Genomic DNA, 20,003 nt, shown 5'->3' with positions numbered 1-20,003 from the left:
TGAAAAGTGTGTTGTATTAATGGATGCATCAGCCTGGTTCACCTGGGGCTGGGTGCAGGAACACAGAGGTACAGTCTGCCTCTCTGGGGTCTTCTGAACACCCCACAAGCCCTCACCGAGCCCCAGAGTGGGGACATCCCGGGCCACCTGCCCTCTGTCACCCTCCCCTATGTGTGAGCAGCTCTGGAGGCACTGAACGGGCTCTTGGCACAGTGCTGGGGCAGTGGGTGCCCGAGGAGGGCAGCAGAAAGGAGCTGCAGAGGGAAGAGAGAAGCCTCTCTCCTCACAGCAGCTGCTTTATTTTCAGCCCCTGGAATTGGGGCAGCTCTCCTTGGGGACCGGAGGCCTTTTATTCTGGGGCTGTCTGTGCTCATCCCTATTTATAGCTGGCGTCTCTACAGCCGCAGCCTCCGTTAACAAGCGGGATCTGAAGCTGCACAGCAAGCACAGGGGCTGAGCTGTGGCATTGATCAAGAAATTGGGAGAGGGACGGAGAGGCATAACATCCCACCGTGCCCCTTGGCACTGCTCGGGCTTCTCGGAAGCCAGGCAGAGGGGGATCGGGGCAGGAAGGGAGAAAGTGGGAAATTAAGGATGCCTCTGGGATCAGTGGGGTGCTCACTCTTCTCCTTCCCCCTTGCTCCCAACAGTACCTGCAGGGGATGGGAGAAGCAGGGATCTAGGGGAGGTGCCCGCTCACCCATCCTGCTGTGGGGTGAGGTTTGTGGGCACTGGGACAGCCAGGTGGGTGCCTGGGCCTGCAGCAGAGCACCCCACTGCTTTGGAAGCTCTGTGGCCTGGAGCAAAGGGCTTTCCTACTGACTGTAGGAAGAGCAAAGCACCCCAGAAGAGCTTGAGTTAGTGTAAGGACAGCTCTTACCCGAGATAACAAATGAGAATGCTCTGGTCTGGTCTGAAACACCACGCTCCTTGCTCTGGGAGCCCTGCTGGAGGTGCCACGGGGGCTCTTTGACCCCCCAGCACTGTGAACACCATGGGACTGACACCTTGAGGTGGGAACAGAGGGGGTCAGGGTGCTTTGGGGTCTCTGTGGGATCTGGATTTGTTTCCTCAGCCAGGGAGGATTCTCCTGCTGCCCCTGAACACCCTGAGGTCACAGAACCTGGGCTGAAGGTGGTGGTCTGAAACCCTCAAAGAACCCTGCTGCCAGGATCTGGCTGCCCGAGGTTTGATCAGCATCCATGGATGCTTTCCAGGGTCCCAGCGATGCCAAAGCCACCTCAGGCTGAGAAGCCCTGAGCCAAAACCCTCCTCGTGACCCTGTCCTGTGTGCCTGGACTCTGGGGCTGGCCCCAGCCTGGGAATGCCCCGGGGCAGGCGGTGAGGCTCCAGGTAATTAGGGAGGAGGAAGCAGGACTTCAAAGCGGGGCCAGGTGCAGTCACCATAGGGATGGTGAGGCTGCAGGGCTCTCCTTCTCCCTGCCTTGGCCCCTTCCTGCCCAACATCATTTAATGAGGGCAGCAGGTAGGTGCTGTTTTGTATGTGACTGAAATTATCAGGGAGTTGCACGTGGTTGTAAACCCTCCCTCCCACTCGGAGGTGAGCAGAGAAAGGCTTCAGTGGTGTTTGATTTGAGGCAGAACCTGTTTGAAATGGCTGCAGGACCAGCTGCACCTCTGAGGCTTCTCCCAAAAAGCTTCCCTAAGCTTCCCCTGCCTTCGAGTTAGTGTGAGCGTGTTTGGCTGCAGCAGCTAGAGGCAAAGGCTTTGCTTCTGGGAGGATGCAATGAACCTCTGGGGCAAAGCGCAGGATTGATCCTCCTGCTCCTCACTGCGGAGGAAAAGCATCCTGACCGGGAAACAGGAATGGGCTACAGCCTAATTCTGGTTGCTTCAGGTCTCCTGCACTCCCCTCCTCATTTAGTAAGTCAGGACAGGAAGATCCACTGATTGAACCCGTATTACCTACAAGGAAAGTCACTGCTATTTGGGCAGCAGCCAAAAGGGACAAGGTCAAGCAAGACAGGTTTGTACTTTGCATGCTGCCTTCTGCTTCCTCCCTCCCCTGACAGCAGGGAGTGGGGATAAGGGCAGCCGGAGAGATCTGCACTGCCTACCCCTCACATAGGACAGGTGGTGCAAAAGCTTAGTGGATGATGCAAGGGGAATTCTGTTGGTCTGGATGTGATGGGCGCAAGGGCTGGTCCTGCTATCTGTGAATCCTACACAATTCCTTCTAAATAAGCAAAAGACTGCAGAGGGGCAGGGACACCCAGCACCTCTGCACCAACCCATCAGCCTCCCCCCCACTCCGAGCCCAACATAAAAAGGCGAGGCAGCAGCGGTTTTATTTCAAAGTAGAACAAAGGTGTCTTTAATTCTTTCTGGAGATGCAACATTTGGATTTGCCATGTGTCTGCGCTCAGACTAGCTGTTTGTGTGCGTTTAGTCAGGGCACATCTGTACAGGGAAAACCAAAAGCAGGAGACTATTTTATAACCAGGCCCAGTCTCACCTCTGGTAACGAAACCCTGTTACCCAGCCCAACAGCATGACAGCGTGGTCCCTTGCACAGCAAATGTTGCTGAGCAGAAAGCCTCTAGAGAACAAAATCTAAAAATAAAACATACTCGCAGGTATTTTTCACGGCAACTTTTTTTCCCTAATTTTGCTGGGATGGAGTTTTGGCTCAAAGTGTATCCAGTCCCAGGCTTCTCATCTCCCTTCACCCGACAGCTAAACCGGAGCGTTACAGTGCGTCAAGGATGTTGTCAATTTTGGTGACCAGATCCTGGCGCTTGTTGGAATGCATCTTCTCGTTCTCAATGTAGGTGTCCTTCTTGAGCTTGCCAGCTACCAGCCGCTCGGCTTCAACTGAGGACTTGAGAACGAGCTCCTTGACCTGGCCGTCCAGCTTCTGAATCTCACTTACCTTATAGGAGTGAGAAAGGAAAGGAATATGAGAGGAGAAAACAACTACAACAACAAAAAAATACATTCTTAAGTGAAGCTGAAATAGAAGAGATGGTTGAGCTGGAGCAAAAGATGAAGTCAGTGCTAAATGGAAATGTCTCCAGTCCCTGAATATTGTCTCCTGAGCTGCTGCCTCTTTCTGCCATCACATTGAGGAACAGCTCATGAATGGATAATTAAGCAGCGCAGATAAAGTGGCTCTGAGGACCCAGGAGCCATACTGGCAGGAAACAGATGCAATGACTGTTAAAGAGTGCTTAATGATGGATTTTAAAGGCTTTAAGCTAAATCACAACTATGACAGCTGGAAGATGTGCCCCTGCAGTTAATGTTAATGGTGTGTGAGAAGCAGCGCTATTAAAGACAGAGCTACTCCTAGAGATAACAGATTAAGAAAGGTGTCTGTTGGTTGAATGGACCTTGGAGATTAAAATGTCCCCTGCTCGGGGTTAGGTGGCTGTTCCAGGTAAGTGTTGAAATGGAGTGGATGGAGGAAAGGACAGTGGGTGTGCTCACTCTGTCACAGCTTTCAACACGGTGCAACAAAATACCCCCTGAGGAGCATCGTGTTACTAAAAATCTGTCAGCACCAAATTCACACATGCAAGAAAGTAGGAGATTAGGGAGAAGATTTTGGTTTGGCTGGCATGAGTAGCAGAGTCAGAACTGATAATGTGTTGATAGTTCCTATTTTTGCCCACGTGTCACTGCCATGAGCTCAATAACAAGCATCAGGACTTTGTTACAAAAATGTTAACCTGTACCCATGCAGCAGGTTTTAGGGGCTGTTTAAGAAACATTGCGAGCAGCTGTTTTACCAACAGCACTTCCAGGGCTGCAAAACCAAGATTACTGCAAATAGGAAAAGAAAAAGCTGATCTTCACACCCTCAGGCAGGGATCAAGGTACTGAGGGGGAAGGGCAAAGATGCAAGCTGCGGAAATTAAACCTTAAATTAAGTTGCCTAGAATATTTAACAGCCAAAGGCAGGAGAACTTGAAAAGAAGAGTAAAATCTTACTTTATCACATAAGTCAGAGCCTTCTGTCTTCAGTTTAGATTGCAGAGCAGCTATTTCATTAGTCAGGGCCTTGTGCTCGGTCTCCAAAGACTTCTTGCCACTGTTCAGGGTGGAGATGTCTCGTGACTGCTTGTATTTATTCACTGCTTCATCGAAATGACGGTACAGCCCAAGCCTCTTGTTCACCAGAGTAAGCACTTGCTCTGTGATGCAGGCAACCTTCATCCTAGCTTCAGCAGCTGGATCCTAGAATAGGATAGAAGAGGAGACCCAAGCAGTAGTATCTGATCTGCATCAAGCCGTGCCTGCAACCTGCCACACAACTATTACAGAAACTGCACCCTTTGCAATTTAGTCAACTGACAGCAATTAGGCAAATGGTACAAGGACTGACTAGGGCAAGTGCCTTGCAGAATTCATCCTAGCCCAACAAATAGCTTGACAAAAGGTAAGTAAAAAACATTGCAGAATGAGAATTGCAGATGTCCCCGTTTATCAAAGATAAATTCCTTTTTATCTGAAGGGCAAAACTCAGATTAGTCATAGTACACCAATTCAAGCCCTGCATGAGTATCAGCGCTCAGGTAGCATAAAAACTGGGCTCCATTTAAATATCTAGCAGGGTACACGATCCCCAGAAACATTCAGGGAGAATTACTGGCATGAAAAATCTCCAACCATCAACTGAGTAATCTATTAACATTCCTAAAGGTTCTTCCTCATGCTGTACCTTAGTGATGGAGAAATCCAGCCTCACGTAGACAATCACGGTGAAGAACAAGATGTAAAAGGCTCCGACCACCAACAGAGGTTCCTGCAGCATCAGTATTTTATTGAAGGTGTAATGAACCTAGGAGAGAAGTTCAAAATACTGAGCAGCGATCCATGTTACTACAGGGGAGAAATCCTCAGGCAGCAGCAGAACTGGCTGCGTGGTTCAGGAGGTTTTTATTTCTGAAGCCATGGATGTTTCAACCATGACGATGAATAAGGGAGGCCCAATTGGTCACGCTAAGCACGCGGAGAGGCCACACTCACCACTATGTCTTGGATGTGCTGCTCCACCAGGTTGCTCTTGTGTGCCACTATAACCGGGCGTCCAAAAGTGTCCAGGTATGTGTAGTGAAGCTCGTCTGAAGCGCGATTGATCTCGTAGGGGCTGTCCACATGGATATTCCTGTGGATAAAGCCAGGCAGCCCTGTATGATTCCACACTGACTGAGGTGATGTAACCTAGCACTTGGCCAGCCAACTGCAGCCTCTAGCACAAGGCCAATTATGTGGTTTGAACACCACTCGAAAAGGAAGCAAAGCTGTGTTCCAAGATCTCCTCTACGTGCATAGTCATGGTGTTGTTTCACTGTCCGCAGGCCACTAGAGCAGGCAGAATTGCCACCAACACAGCATCTTCTGCAGTAACAAGGCAGGAGTAATGACACTTACTTGGCACCTTCTGGCAGGACGATCTTGACAGTCAGAGAGTCCGTAACTTGCTCATCGAATACATGGTCGACAAACCTCATTTTCAGAGCATACTGATCACCTAGGAGAACGAAGACCAGAGAGTGGTTACAATTCCGTGAAGAACAAGGGCAACCTTGAAGCTCAGCTCCTACCAGAAGCAAAAGCAGAATGGGCAGCAGGGGGCACTAGTTCACTAAACCTGTATTTTAACCAGATGTCTACAAGAACCTGAAAGAAGCACAGAGAAGAGGGATGGATTTCCATATTCTAGAAATAATTCCTAGCAACTGCTGTTGCTAAGGTGCAGTGTACCAAGGTTTTGAATTCTTTACTGTACAGCAACCATCTTTAAACACAGAGAAGAAGGTTTCTTACTCCCTTCCCATGTAGCACCCACCGAGATTGTAGAGGTATTCATAACTTGGCAGGTTATAGCCGATGATGTAGTGGGTTTTCCACCCCCCAAAAAGCGGGAAGCGGGGACGGATCTCCATCTCTACGGAGTCATCCAGGACAAGGAGGTGGCTGGTGGAGATGTTTCCAATCTCATCTCTGTAATAGACGTCCTGAGCAGCAGCCGGGAGAATGGTCTGCGTGGAGAGAAGCAATGGTCAGTGCACCACCACCGAGTTATTTCCACTGGAACTGGCAGAAACTGTAACAGCTGTTAAGCATCAAGAAAACAGAGCTGCCACATGAGGGGCAACAAAATAGCCATTCAGTTTCACTGAGTGGTAAAATTGTGCTATTAAAAGTGACTGGCCACAGAATTGACTGCCAGAGGGATTGACAAAAATCACCTGGCCTCTAAGTGAATGTGGAAAATCAGCACTTTCTCCAGCCCAGTTCCAAATATACCAGACAGCAGGGGATTTCATCTCACCCACCAGGACTGCAATTTTCTTTTCACTCCAGCCCACTGCTCCTAGATCACTGAGCTTGCTGGCTTCACACTCAGCAAAATGAGATTTCTGTTTGGCTGCACCACCTTAGAGAATTACAACAATCAATCCTGGAGGCCTCAAGCAGCGAGGAAGGTTTTGGTTCCGATGGAGACACAAATGCTTTTCATACCTGGCTAGTAGAGCCACAGCTTTGTCTTGTCGAGTGCTTTGTGAGCAAGGAATGAATGGGTGAGTTTCCAACTATTACTGTTCAATATGGTACGATAGAAAAGGAAACTCTGGAAATATGAGGGTAAGGAAAGGATGAAGGGCCCTTGTAAAGTGGAAACACGAAACCAGAGCTGTCAGTGCAGAGAATCAAGGAGTTTAAGGAGTCTCCCTGAGACTGGAGAGGTGACAACGTGGTAAAACACTAAAAACACTACATGCCCTGGTATATGTGGCTTCTTTGGCCATCAGATACAGTAAGGCATGTAACTTCCTACTTCTACCTCCAAAAGCCACTTCTGGCTTTTTGGTATGATCCTTCTCTGAAAACAGGTCAGCGCTTTAATCTTCCTTTATTACTTGGGTATGGTAGCAGAGGACAACTGTATTCTTATTTTTCTTTTTAATCCTTAAGGGGGAAGCCATGGTAAAAACAAGTAATGTAAAATGCCAACCTTAAAAGACTTAACGGAAGAGATCCCGCTGTCTGGCTGTCTCTGGTAGTCGTATCTGGAGAAGGGCCCTTTCAGCACTGCTCCCGTGTGCTTTAAGTCAACCGTCTCTTCAACTGCAATGTTCCCCCAGTGAGACACCTCGATGACTCGGGTCATGCTGGTGATGGTCAGGAATGGACTGTTGTTCTCGTAGTGCACCTTCAGAGTGTCCTAGCAAGGAGAAAAGGTAATTTATTAGCCCCAAAGTAAGGAGCAACCTCCCCTCCCAATTATGGGTCTCCATGTCCCCAAGAGAAACTTCCCTGACAAACTCTGCAGAGAACTCTGCATGGGAAGCCTTGAACCACCCCAACCCTATTCACGTAGGACACCAGAGACCAGGTCACAGGTCACATCCTGCACATCTGGCAGAGCTGTAACAGTGAGGGGGGGGATAGAGATGCATTTCTTCCCCCACTGCAAATATATCCCTGGGAAAACCATGCACAAACCTCCTCGGTTTGTTCTGTGGGCACCAGGCAGCAGTCAGTACTGTTGGTACTTGAAGCACCTTGTCAGGGCACACGTTCCCAGCCTGAAAATGGGCTGACCCAGACTTATTTGCAATTCTTACAGCAAAGCCTCTGCTTTCCATCCACCAGCCTCTGAGATTCAGGTGTGATGTTTGCGTGACGCTCACTGCAGAGCCACGACCTGTCTGTGCGGACGTTTACCTGGCTGTAGGGAGGGATGTCCTTGAAGGGGCCATACTCAATCATGTCTTCCGTGCGGGAAGGGTTGCCCAGCTTGGTGTAGCTCTCCACATTCCTGGAGGCCAGCTTGACCCGGGTTGTTTGGGTCTTGGTGAAGTACGGCGAGTAGAAATAGTGATTTCCTTCAAAGACCACAAACTGCTTCTCGCTTTGGGTGATGTGGGTGGGGTAGGGCTGCAGGACATGCGTGAAAACCATTTCAACAGACACGCGCACTTTGCCTCCTGGTGCCAGCGGAGATGGCAGCTTCACAGAGTAGAATTTTCCACTAGAAGAGAGAACAGGTAAGTCACGTGAGATCTCCCCGAGAGAGCGATCAGGTCCAACCCCTGCGAGATCCCCTGTGGCTGGGAACTCTTCTGGGATTCTGTGTTGTGTATACTGTGTGCGATAGCAGCCAGTGATGTATTTGCTCCTCAGAGGCCTACAGATGTCTTATCAGAGCGGGTGTGTTTATTCTCGATTAAGGAATCAGGACAAGAGGCAACACAGGGCAAAATTGTTCAGGCACAATTACAGCCTCTGCTTCACAAAGACACCTGGGTCCCATTTTGGAAATGGAATGGTGACATGCTGCCCTCCCTTCTTCTGCATTTATAAAGCATGTTTCAGCAGGGTTTTTCCATTCTTTTTTCAGACGACAAGAGCAATGAGAATCAGAGGAAGCATGTGCGAATGCTCAGAAGACAAATCAAACATTTTAAGCACGAGTTCCCACAAAATCTGTTTATTCTCAGCTTTTTGCCCATAGGAGCTGAAATTAAGGTACAGTCTGAAAATAAGCACGGCTTTGGACTGAGGTACTACAGCAAGGGCTGAGGTTTCACCAAACCAGTAATTATGCACGAGATGGACCAAGGTGATGCAAGCAAAGGACTTCCAAGCCATGCCTGATGGCCCAGGAGCACGATCACGTGAAGCCTGGCCCATCTGAGCAAGGTAACTGCACTGTTACATTAACTCCTTAACATTCAGCAGCACCACACTTCCAAGCCACTTTAAAAGCACTTTTTATTTCTCAGCAATCATGGCTCATAAATACGTGCCTGCCCAGCCTTACAACATACGCACAATATCTGAATCTTGGCAGAGCAGAGCCCCAGGCAAAAGCTGCTCCTGCAGCAGGGACCAGGCCCGTGCTGGGCACAGCACCCCGGGACTCCCTGATATCACGGACTAAGAGCAGTGCTTTGGGGACACAGCCAAAGAGCACTTATCTCTCTGTCATCATCACTGCCAATCATTTGAGGCCCCAGATGGTAGCAATAAGGAAGAGCATGACTGTAGCTATAATGCTTCTCTCACCTGCTGTCCCTTAATGAAGGAACAGGACATTACTTAAGGCAGAAAGTACAAGAGATTGAGCACAGCTGAACCCCCTTGAAGGCAGATGAGCTGCATTTAAGAGAGACATACGGGCTCTTACAGGGCTTTCTTCTCACTAGCAGCCTTGGGTGACTGTGGGAAGCAGGTATGTGCTGCTTGTGTTTGGCTCAGTGCATAGATCTAAAGCCATGTGCTACCTCCCAAAGAAAGCACATCAGAGGCAGGGGAATGACTACTAAAAAGGCTTTTGGGCTGCAAGAAATGGGCTTGGCTGCTTGTGTTAACAGTGCTCCCTGGCTCTGCAGCACCCTTGGGTGCAGCCTGAGTACAGACCGATCTTTTCAGGAACAAGGGATTCAAAGGATCTGCAGGTATGCAGGACTATGGAATACTTCTACCCTGCCCTGAGGAAGATGTTGCAAGACAGACACACAACTCCGTGTACTGACCTCAGGGGGTGACACTCACCTTTTGCCCTTAACTTTAGTCTCTCTCACTTCCAAGGTGTTCTCCTCTTCTTCCTCACCCTTTACCTGTTCCAAAACAGATCGATCAGTGTGCTGCTGTTTAAAAGAGTTAACATGACCAGTGTAACCCCCATATAGCTCCTACCTGCTTTTTAAGGGGATACCCCCACAGAATATACAAGCTGCTACAAGTGCAAGTGAGCTTTCACTACAAATAGATACTTTTTAATTTGTTATATAGTGCCTTAATTAGCTATTTTCATTAGTACAACGTGGTGAGACTGCCAGAACTGATGCTGGAGTCTTACAAGTTTCTTACATTCCTTGGTCCCCAAGCCAGCACGGTCACTAATTTGTGCAAACGAGCATCTTGGTTAACTGCTTTCTCTGCTTGTCTTGTGTGTTTTTAGGGGATAAGGAGTGGGAAAGCTGTGGGAATCTGCGGCCAGCAAGCCAGGAGGCAATGAGCAGCCACTTGTGGGGCTTGTACTGGCGTCCCTCGGGGCAGGGGCTGCACAGGGTGCTCCGTGGGTGCTCCCTCACCCCTCGGTATCTCCCTCCCTCCCCCCCAGCCCCAATTGTCCCGTTTAACCCCCAAACCCCCCAGTTTCAGGGCTCAGGGCCGCCGGGGGAGCGGCAGTGCCGGCAGTGCCGACGTGTCCTGTGCGGGCGGTGCCGGGCCGGGCCGAGCCGTGCCCACGGCACCCCACAGCCCCGAGGGGAGCCCCGGGACCCCCCTGAATCCCCCCGGTACCCCTCGATGCCCACCTGCACGCCCAGGTAGGCCAGGCGGGGCTCCAGGCCGGGCTCCAGCGCCAGCAGGAAGGTGGAAGCGGCGGTGCCGGCCGCGTTGGTCAAGCTGAGCTCGGCCGAGACCTTGGCCAGGTGGGTGCTGAGGTCCAGGGTGCGCCTCGCCTCCTCCAGCTGCAGGTCGGCGGCGGCGGCCGCCAGGCAGAGCAGCAGGCGCCACAGCAGCCCCGCCATGGCCGCCTCACGCCGCGGGGAGGGCACAAGATGGCGGCGCCCGCGCTGGGCGGGGAGGGCACAAGATGGCGGCGCCCAGTGCGGGGGGAGGAGGCGCGTGATGGCGGCGCCCAGTGGTGCTTGAGGACCCCCGCCGGGGGAAGGTGGCTGTGGGAGTGCCTGAGTAGAAAGGCGGGGTGGTGAGGGTGGGTTCTGTTTTTTTGTAGGAAAAGCTGCGTTTTGTCTGGGAGCCAGCAGGGGAGGCTGGAAAATGGCTAAAAGCACCAAAACTCTTTGTTCTCACTCCATGGGCAGGGTCCCTAGCCTCACTGTGCCTCCTGGCAGAACTAACAAGCTGCTTGTTTGGATGGTTTGTTGTGTTGGCAGGGTGAGCAGACAGATGCTGCCCTGCTAGGCGAGGTTTAACGCCAGTGGGTTTTAAGCTGAGTTCAAATCTTCCCCTAAAAATCATCAATAATAGTCAAATGAAGCCAGAGCAGAGTGCCACAGGATGCAAAGGCACAGTGGCTCACCCTGAACTGACCTGGGCAGAGAGAGATGGAGAAAGGAAAACGGTGGTGGTTTAACACATGGCTGAGGAAGGGGGGCTGACACTTTGCTCCCGAACATCTGAAGCAGATAAAAGTGAGGATCGGATGTTGTCTGCCACGGAGCAGGGCTGTAGCCTGCGAACCCTGTGGGACAACAGACTTTTCATGTTTCCCTAATGTGATCCAGGGCTTGGCCTTTCTTTAGTATCTTAATATGAGTCACAAAGATAATCCTCTGAATTGGCGTGAGGTTGCCAAGTATCAGAAGGGGATTTCCTACACGTTGTGAGTTTGGATCTGGAGTCAAAAAGCCCCTTGGCAAAGGCTAAATAAAATGGGGTGTTTCTTTGCATTATGTTCCAAGCAACATCGCCTTCTAACTGGCCTTCCCATTCTGCTCTCTGTCCTCCCAAAGTGTGGAAGTCTTCTTGAGTTCAGTCTCTCTTTATTTAGGCAGTAGACCTGTGAATTTGGCAGCTGGCCCTGTTAGTGTCCTAGTGCAAGAGGGTGGTTTTGTCAACGTGTTTTGGATGACATCTGCCCCCAGCACAGCAGGAGCTGGTTGCAGGGATGGGTGTCCAGCTCCTCTGGCTCGTGCTTCCAGCTAGGGAAACGTTCCAGGTCCTGCTCTCCAGGAAAAGCATCCTTATCTTTGCCATCTTCTCCAAAGAGCCAGGCTTTGGGGCTGCAGGAACTGGGTGGGCAAGTTAGGGGAGAAACAACTGTGAAACATGGATGGCTGAAGCAAGCAGCTGGCTTTAAGCAAGCAGCTGGCTTTAATTTAAGTCTGGCCAGCAGTGCTGCATCTGGGGGCTCTCTCCGGTTGTCTGGGTTGGTTTTGCTGTGGAAAGCTCCTCTCCCAGGAACGGCTGTCGCTGTCCTTCCTCCAACCCCAGCCTCCATGTCACAGGGAGTAAATGAACTCCAGACTGAGGCTTTAATAACACACACAGCTCCAGCCTTAATTTCCCCTCTCTCCCTCAGGGAAATTTCTTCTGGCAAAGGGAGGGAAAGAAAGAAATGCACATTCCCCTTGTGTCTGGAGATAATTGGGCTTCAGTTGTTACATCCAGGGCCAAAGGTTGCTCTCTGATGGATTCAGCCCAGATCCTGGATCTGAGCTCGCCAGCAAATGCGACGTTTCAACATCTGACCCATCTCAGACTCTGGCGAGCTCTGAATCAGGCTGTTATATGCTAAACCCGTGCTCAGATCCATTTCTAATTGTGATAATTGAGTCATACTGAGTCTGTATAGTGTCTGTTCCAAGACTTCAGCCCTGCCATGTAAGTATAAATTTATCTTTAGGTTGAAAAACCATTGCCTTTAAGATTCTTGCTTGTAGGACAAATTTTGCGCTGCAGGCCCCTATTGCTGCTGTCCTGCATGTTTAAGTTTGCAGAGAGCAAGTATGAAATGGTGTCAGGCTATGGCTGCTTGTGTACAGGCTCAGTTAATGTGCTTGCAGAAGGCATCAGAGAAGCAGGCCCCTGGCCGGGTTTGCTGGTTACGTCTGCGAACAGCTCGTGGGCTGCGCCGAGCAGGAAGGGAGAGGCTGGTTTTAAACATGAGAAGTCCTGCAGGGCCCTGGCCAGATGCTGCACTCTAATTGTTCCAGGCTGCGGTGCCGGCGTGGCTCCGGTATCCTTAGCCTCTTGCACCCTGCCCCGACCCTGTCCTCTCGGCTCGGCTGTGGAGGCAGCATGAGGGAGGTGACCAGACCCCTCTGCCACCCACATGTGATACCCCAGCCCCAGATGATGTGCCACAGGGAGAGCGTGTCCCCCTCAGGGGCACTGAGCATTTGGGAGGGGAATACCCCCAACAGAGCTGGTGCCAGCCAAGCAGTCTGCCAGGGTTGAAGGATGAGAGTGGTCTAATAAATTCCTCTGGCAGGATGAGAAACATACCCAAGGAAAAACCCTACGCTTTTCAGTTTGTAGAGGGACGATGCCAAACTCAGAGCTGTGTCATCTTGAAGAGCAATTTGTTCTCAAGGAGGAAAGAGCTTACACCAGGCACATGGGGACCGTGGTATAATGGGTTGCTTTCTGAGGAACCCGGGTCAGGAGCAGATGTGAAACAGGGCTGTGCATGGGCACAGACAGCAGGAGTCATTCTGGCACCACGTGAGCTTGCAGATGTAGTTGCAATACAGATCTGACCGTGATCCTAGAAAATAAATAATAAATAAAACCACAGACATGTGGCTGTTGTGATGACTGGTATAAAACTTGGTGCTTTGGATTTTATTGGTGTTTCACTGTAATACTGTACATGTAAAATCACGGCAGCCTTCTGTCTGCCAGAGGGGTGCAGATGGCATTTCTTTTTCTCCCTGCTATCGGTCCTGGACCAGTGAGGTTTTGCATTCCCCAGCCACAAGGGTGCAGGTAAGATCTGTTTGACTGATGGCAGAGTTTACTTAGCCTTGCTAAGGCCCTTGAAAAACAGCTGGAAAAAAAAAAAAAAAAAAAAAAAGAGCTTTCCAGTTTCATTATTTTTACAACCTCATTTTACAGCTAGTCAGCACGCGCTGAGCCTCTGCCAAGCAAAACATGCCATGATTCTTGGTTTGGGCTCGCCTGTGACTTCCATGGGAGTGGTGGGCCTGGAAGGGGGGCTCTGGTGCTCAACTGCTGCACTGTTCATCTGCCTTGGAAACATGTCCTGCCTTCTCAAAGACAGCGCTGAAGGCTCACTGTCTGCTCAAGGGCTGTTCCTCTGGGGTTTCTTGAAGTTACATCACGGATCTGCAGCGGAGTCTCCTGTAAATGTTCGCCTTTCTTTAAAATTATGTCTTCCTGGATTTAAGAAGAAAGCCTGCTTTCTTAGCTGTGTTAGAACATGAGGCTCAGAAGGGAAAAGAAAAAAAATGGAGAAAACTGTCTGAGCACAGCAAGCAGAAAAACCAAGTGTATGAAGTGTTGGGAAGCACACAGGAAAGCCTGCCAGAGGAAAATGGGAAAGCATCTGTGAGTTTTGTACAGGGGTGAAACAAATATGTTACAGGTATTGTGGCAATAGTGCAGAAAACAATGCTGCAAGGACACTTCATCCATAGAAAATGAACATTCAACTCTGTTTTTTAAAGCTTACTAAAAATGTAACTGAAATGGCTACAGACAAGCACTGGTGGGTTGCTAGTAGAAGAAATCTGCTACATGTGTACAGATTTTGTTACAGGATCAGAGCTTGTTTTGGATAGAGGGAACTGAACTGGCTTAACTGTATCAGAAAATTAGGGTGTGATGCAGCTGCCACTGAAGTACCTCCAGGTGCTGTCAGGGCCTGGGTACAGCACCACCTTCAAACCAGCCCTAAAATGTAATCTGGCCCTTCTGCATCACACCCAGCTCAAAAATGCCTCTGGCAGCTGGGTTTCTGCGAAGCCAGAGAAGGCATAAGGAGGACAAGGGTGCGAATCTTGGCTTGAAAAGACAAACTCTGCCTTTCACAGGGACCAAGCGGGGCAGGGAATGAATGGGCATGCTCTGAGGCTAGGGGCTGTGGCTGTGGGGTCGTGGCTGGCTTCTGCAGGCAGCAGTGCCCAAACAGAGGGGCACTGCAGCAGTGCTGCCACTTCTCTCCTCACAGGCCGGGAGATGTGGCTAGTTCCCAGCCCAAAGAGGTGTCACGGTGCCGTGTGTCCCCCTCAGGTCCCACAATCCCGGGGTGTCCCTCACGCCCCCCGTGTCCCCCTTCCACCGCCAGGGGGCACCCAAGAGCGCGGCGCTGGCGCGGTAGCGTAGCAGCGCCCCTTGGTGAATAGCGGCCGCTACGGCGGTGGCGTAGCGTGAGGGGACACGGAGCAGGGAATGGGGATGGTGAGGGGGGGGAGGTTTGGGGCTGCCACCTCCTGCCTCCCCCTGCTGCCACCGCCGGCCCGGGCAGCTCCAGCAGGAGTGATAATGGTTATTAAAAGCGAGGGTCTGGTTGCCTTCCCGCTGAAGTGGTGTCCTGTGGTTATTTGTGAGGGGTAAATGTCACCCCGGTCCGTAGGGTGCGCGTTATGGGGGCTGCACTGTCACGGTGTCATCCCCATCCCATCCTTTCTCAGCTTCTTCTTGGAAAGGAGAGCGCTTGATGGTGTATTTACATTGGAAGCCCATCACTGACACGGAGCATGCTGAACATGGCTTTGAAGCCTCGGTTTGGCAGGGTCTGCCGCAGACAGTGGGAAGCTGAGGACCCTGCTAGCAGCACCGGGGGCCATCTGCAGCTTGGCAGCTCTCGTCCTGTGTCTCCTGCAGGAACCTCACATTTGTGCAGTGCTTGCTGTGAGGCAGTGCAGATTTCTCCCCAGGTTACTCAATTTTTGGCATCCACAGTCGGGGACTTCACTGGATCGTGCCCAATGAATGGGGGTTTGTGTTTCTGCAGCAGGGGCAGCCCCGGTCCCACTGCCAGGGTGAATCCAAACCTCTGCCCCACACCTGGTTTTTGGGAACCTCAGGGCAGGTCTGTATGTGTCTGTCCGCAGTGGCCCTTCACCAGAGACGGTCCCAGTGCCCCCTGCCAGGTGGCTGGTGGTGAGCAGAGGCTGCTCCATGTGAAACCAAACGGGGAGCTCTAACTCGCTATGAGCAGCGTTGGTCTGCAGCAATGAATGCAATCATTGCAATGAATGCAATGAATTTTCATGCAATCACTCTTTTCAGACTAGAAAAACGTTGATGATAAGAGGAAAAAGAAACCTGCGATTAAAAGATCATTCCTTCTTATTCCTCTTCCATTTTTTCTTCCTGGTGGGTGTCAGGCTCCTCTCGCACAGCTCTCCTTCCTACCTGCCTGCCCAGAAATGCCTGATATGTTTTTTTTTTGTGTGTGTGTGTTTTTCCCTGAGTGGCAGGTACTGCTCAGGGAGCTGATCCACTCAAATGGAAAGGATGCCAAGCAGGGGAGCGTGCAGCCCCACACACGTCACCTAGAAAGTGGACTGAAAGACTGCCTTCACCTCTGCCCTGAAGGCCAAGCCTGGTTCTGGTGTTGGGGTGGCCCCGATGTCTGAAGCAATTTGGCGGAGGGCAGGAGTACAGATCAGGCAGAGCGGATGTTCCTCAGGCTGGTATTGAGCTGGTGTAGATGGGGTATTGCATCTTTTGTTACCTGATTGCTCTCAGGTTGGCTGAAGAGGTCACTGAAGGAGACAACTCAGAAAGATCCCCTTCATTTAAACAAAGTAAGAGGTGTTGTTTTCAATTTGCCAGAAATTCAGGCAGGGTTCCGGAGCCAGTCCTGAGCACTAGGACAGAGTAATTGAAGCTTTACCTCCCACTTATAACCGTTTCAGTTTTAGGTGATTGTGCTTTGCGGGACATACCTTCAATTTGGTGGCTCAAGGATTTGCAAACAGTGAGTCATAACTCCCTGGGATCCAAATTGCAGCTGCCAGGGCACCAGGCATTGAAAAGTGTTGTCCAAGATAAAGCAAAGCAAACCTCACTGCCCACACACACCCCTTATCCTTCAAGGCTGAATATCTTTGCAACACTCTTCAAAAACACGCACACAAAATTATACAGGCTTCTGGTGGTTGTCATTGATACAGAATTTACTTCTTTTAGAGCAAATAAGAGGGGATTGTGAAAAATCTGTGATTTGGAAGAGCTGAGGCAGATGGATCTGAAGCTCATACGCAGCACCCTGTGCTTGCAGAGAAGGGGGCTGGATTTTGAGGAGTTGCAGTGAGGGATCTGTCTGTAGATGGACCTGCAGGCTTGGAGAGAGTGCATGTGTCCAGTTTGGTTCCTCCTCATGGAGAGCTTCCCTTCCCCGAGCTGCCTTTGGGATGCTTTTCAGCACTGACTCACTGCTAAGGAAGAAGCGACCTGCGAGTCACCTGTACCATAAAGTGTCCCAGTCACAGCATTCACGTGGCACTGGGCTCCTGTCCTGTGACACATTCTGGGTACAACAACAGCATGACACGGCCACCTTTGCCACAAAACCGCCTGGCTGCAGAGCTCACGTGGCTGGTGCACCCCATCGCACAACGCCCCATGCAGAGAGGAGCAACGGGACACAACCCATGGGTCCTGCAGTGTTCCTGGCACCATCAGCCTGTCCTGCCCCATGGCTTCAAACCCACTCGTGTCATGAGCTGGGAGGTCTCAGGCTCACCAGACCTTCACTGTCATGGCTTCAGAGCCTGGGAATTAACAGCTCCTGGAACTTGCTGCTCTGGTAGCATGCTGCTCTGACAAAAACTTGATTCCTGAAAAAAGGTCAGCCTGCAAAGGCCTGTGCAGCGCTGTGCTGGCTGTGTGCACTGCTCTCTATTTTTATAGAAGTCTTATGGTTAAAAAAATTATTCAGAAACGTCCCTATTTAAAGGGACCCAGATCTAACGAGGTAACTGACTCACTGGCCTCAGGGAAGTTACTTCACCCCCTGGATCATCTTCTTCACTTGAGTACTGAGACCAATCATATGAAATTACCCGGCGCGCTGCCAACGCAGCTGTAAAAATTAATTAGCTGCTATTACAGCACCGGCTCTAAAAGTGGGAAGCCGTTGGTGTTGTTGGAGAGCCTCTGTAGCCAGGGAGGGCAGCTGGGAGTCCCACAGGGGCCTCAAGTGGTGGTCACTCTTTGTGGGACAGCCTCGTAGCATAAATAGGGTATTGGCTCTGTTTTGCCTCTAGCCCGAAATCTGGACCACAAAAACATCCCTTTTCACTGTGAAACTTGAACTTCTTGTGGGCTTTGGCTTCCAGCAGTCCAGGCTCCAGGTAACTATGGTGGTGCCTAAGGGGTAAGCACAAGGCTGCATGGTGGCCATTTCACGTGGTGGCCATTTTACACATGGCCTAACAGCACGTGGTTGCTTCTCCCTGCTTGCCTTGCTGTGGCCAGTGTAGGCACTTGTTCAAGAGCATGTCCCCTGCACTCAGTGTGCTGTCTGTGACCAGAACACCTCTGCAGGAGGCTGTGGCTCAAAGGCAGAACAAGGAAGAGGTTTGGACCCTCATCTCTTGATGAAAGGAAGGGGCTGGCATCGCCTCATGGTGGTTTTGTGACTTGTGATGGAACAAGGGGAAGCCATGAAAGGAGTCCAAAGCCATTTCTTTTAGGTGCTTGTCTCCTATGTCTGGTGTGAGGAGACATAACAGACTCTGCCTTTGTGGCACCATAGGCAGGTCCTCACCCACTGCATGGGTCTCAGGCTTCAACAGTAGCATTTAGACTCTTTACCAGTGCTCTGTGTTTTAAGATGTTCAACCTCCAGCAGCTGCATTTCATCGGCGAGCACAGATGCTTGTAATCCCTCGTGCTATAATCAGTGTCCTGTGCACCTCGGCAGAAGCGTGGCTCAGGGATCCGGCATGAGATAACGTGATTGTAGTTGCTTCCTGTGGTTGGTGTCTGGTGATCGAGTCTTGTCCAGAGCTGGTGCTTTACTTTTGTGTGTTGCTGCTGTAAGACTCAGAAATCAGCTGAGTGCAAAGGAGAAAGCATTAGCAGATTACCAGTGGTATTTGTACTGCAGGCAGGGATTAGAGACGAGGGCAGGCAAAAGACTGCAGCTGTACTCTTACCAGTGGAAATGCATGTGTGGTCATGTAATAGCAGAAGATTTGTAGTGAACAAAATGCCCAAAGACGCAGGGAGAATCTGGTTTAGACTGGATTAAAGCAAAGCGTGACAAAACTCAGAGCACAAAACCAGGATAGAGTGTTTGCTGCATCTTAGTTCCCTTTTTTCCTTTTAATTTTAGTACATTGTATCATTATAATTATAATTTGAGGAAGATGGTATGGAAAGCCAAAGATGGCAAGGGGCAAGCACTGCAAAACTCTCGAGAGGACGGCTTCACACAAGGATCATGGCATAGTCAGTTTTCACTGAGCAGTTACAGCCATCGCTAGGCCGATGTGCAGGTTGGGTCCCTGGACCTCTCTGCAGGCCCCCCTGAAATCAGCATGCTGCAGGTGTTTTTCTACCCATGCTATTTTTGCTCACTCTGACGTTTTATGGACTGGGAAGAGTAAGGGAGGATCCCTTTTGGTCCAGTGATGTGTAAAGAGATGGTGTAAGACACACCATGTTTTATTGCCTCTAATTGGATCAGGCAGATTAGTAAATAGAGATTAGATGTCACAAAAGGAACAAACTCAAAGCTGGACACATTCTTACTTCCTGGTTTAGCGGGATGAGTGCATGAAATGTGCTAAGATTTACACAGTGGTGAATGTCTAAAGACTGGTCACTCTAATACAATGGATCTGCTCAGCTCTGTGAAGGTCCCTCAAAGGCGGAGAACTTATTTCTTCTGAGCAATGTTAGTGATTGGGAACAACTGGCATCGGATTTCAAGCTGATCCATTTTTACAAGGTTTCATGGGGTGCTGATATTACCAAGTGGTCACCATTTGCTTCAGAGGCTACTGTAATTAGCTGTGCTGCTCGCTCAGGTTTCACGCAAGCCACATGTTTTTCTGGTGGGGAGGTGTACATAGGTTTGTCTGTACAGCCAGGCAAAACGCAAGAGCCACTGCTCAGTACTTCCATTTGCCACTTTCTTACCACTGTCTTTTCACTTTCAGCCACAGCAAATATAACCATCATTTGTGTCAAAATACAAACATCCAGGCTGGACAGCAAGGACCTTTCTGCTGACATCTGTTCTCCCAAGTGCTGGGATTCATATGCTCAAGGCAGCAGGATTTTGCCTCATCAGTCTGAGAAAATTCAGGATTCCCACAAAGGGTCAGAAACTCATCATGAACAGCTATTGCATGACACAGCTGTTGGTCATGCCAAGAAAGCTAGCAAGTGACACAGGAACTCGGTGCGAGGTTATCCTCTGCGTAACAGAAGTTATGTATTAGGTGGTGCCAGGATTGCTCTGCGGTAGAGAAGGAAGGAGGAAATCTCACCCACATTTTGTGATTTATTTATTTTTGGTATTGTGCAAAAAGAAAGAAAAAATGAAACTTTTAGGAATGAGAGAAGAT

The 20,003-nt window shown here is 50.3% G+C and overlaps 1 protein-coding gene across 1 annotated transcript; it reads right to left on the bottom strand.

Annotated features, from left to right (window-relative positions):
- Positions 1-2,306: 2,306 nt before the first annotated feature.
- RPN1 (ribophorin I) lies at positions 2,307-19,611 on the bottom strand. Its single transcript, XM_032194256.1, has 11 exons — positions 19,573-19,611; positions 10,299-10,559; positions 9,532-9,596; positions 7,699-8,005; positions 6,986-7,195; positions 5,816-6,008; positions 5,398-5,497; positions 4,993-5,131; positions 4,685-4,804; positions 3,955-4,200; positions 2,307-2,893 (listed from the first exon to the last, which is right to left on the bottom strand). The coding sequence occupies exons 1-11, from the start codon at positions 19,609-19,611 to the stop codon at positions 2,711-2,713; spliced, it is 1,863 nt and encodes a 620-aa protein (XP_032050147.1). The 3' UTR covers positions 2,307-2,710.
- Positions 19,612-20,003: the final 392 nt, after the last annotated feature.

This window comes from Aythya fuligula, chromosome 10 (genome assembly GCF_009819795.1).
Source record: "Aythya fuligula isolate bAytFul2 chromosome 10, bAytFul2.pri, whole genome shotgun sequence".
Lineage (NCBI taxonomy): Eukaryota > Metazoa > Chordata > Aves > Anseriformes > Anatidae > Aythya > Aythya fuligula.
The sequence above is the reverse complement of the archived record's forward strand: the minus strand, read 5'-3'. Positions and strand labels throughout refer to the sequence as shown.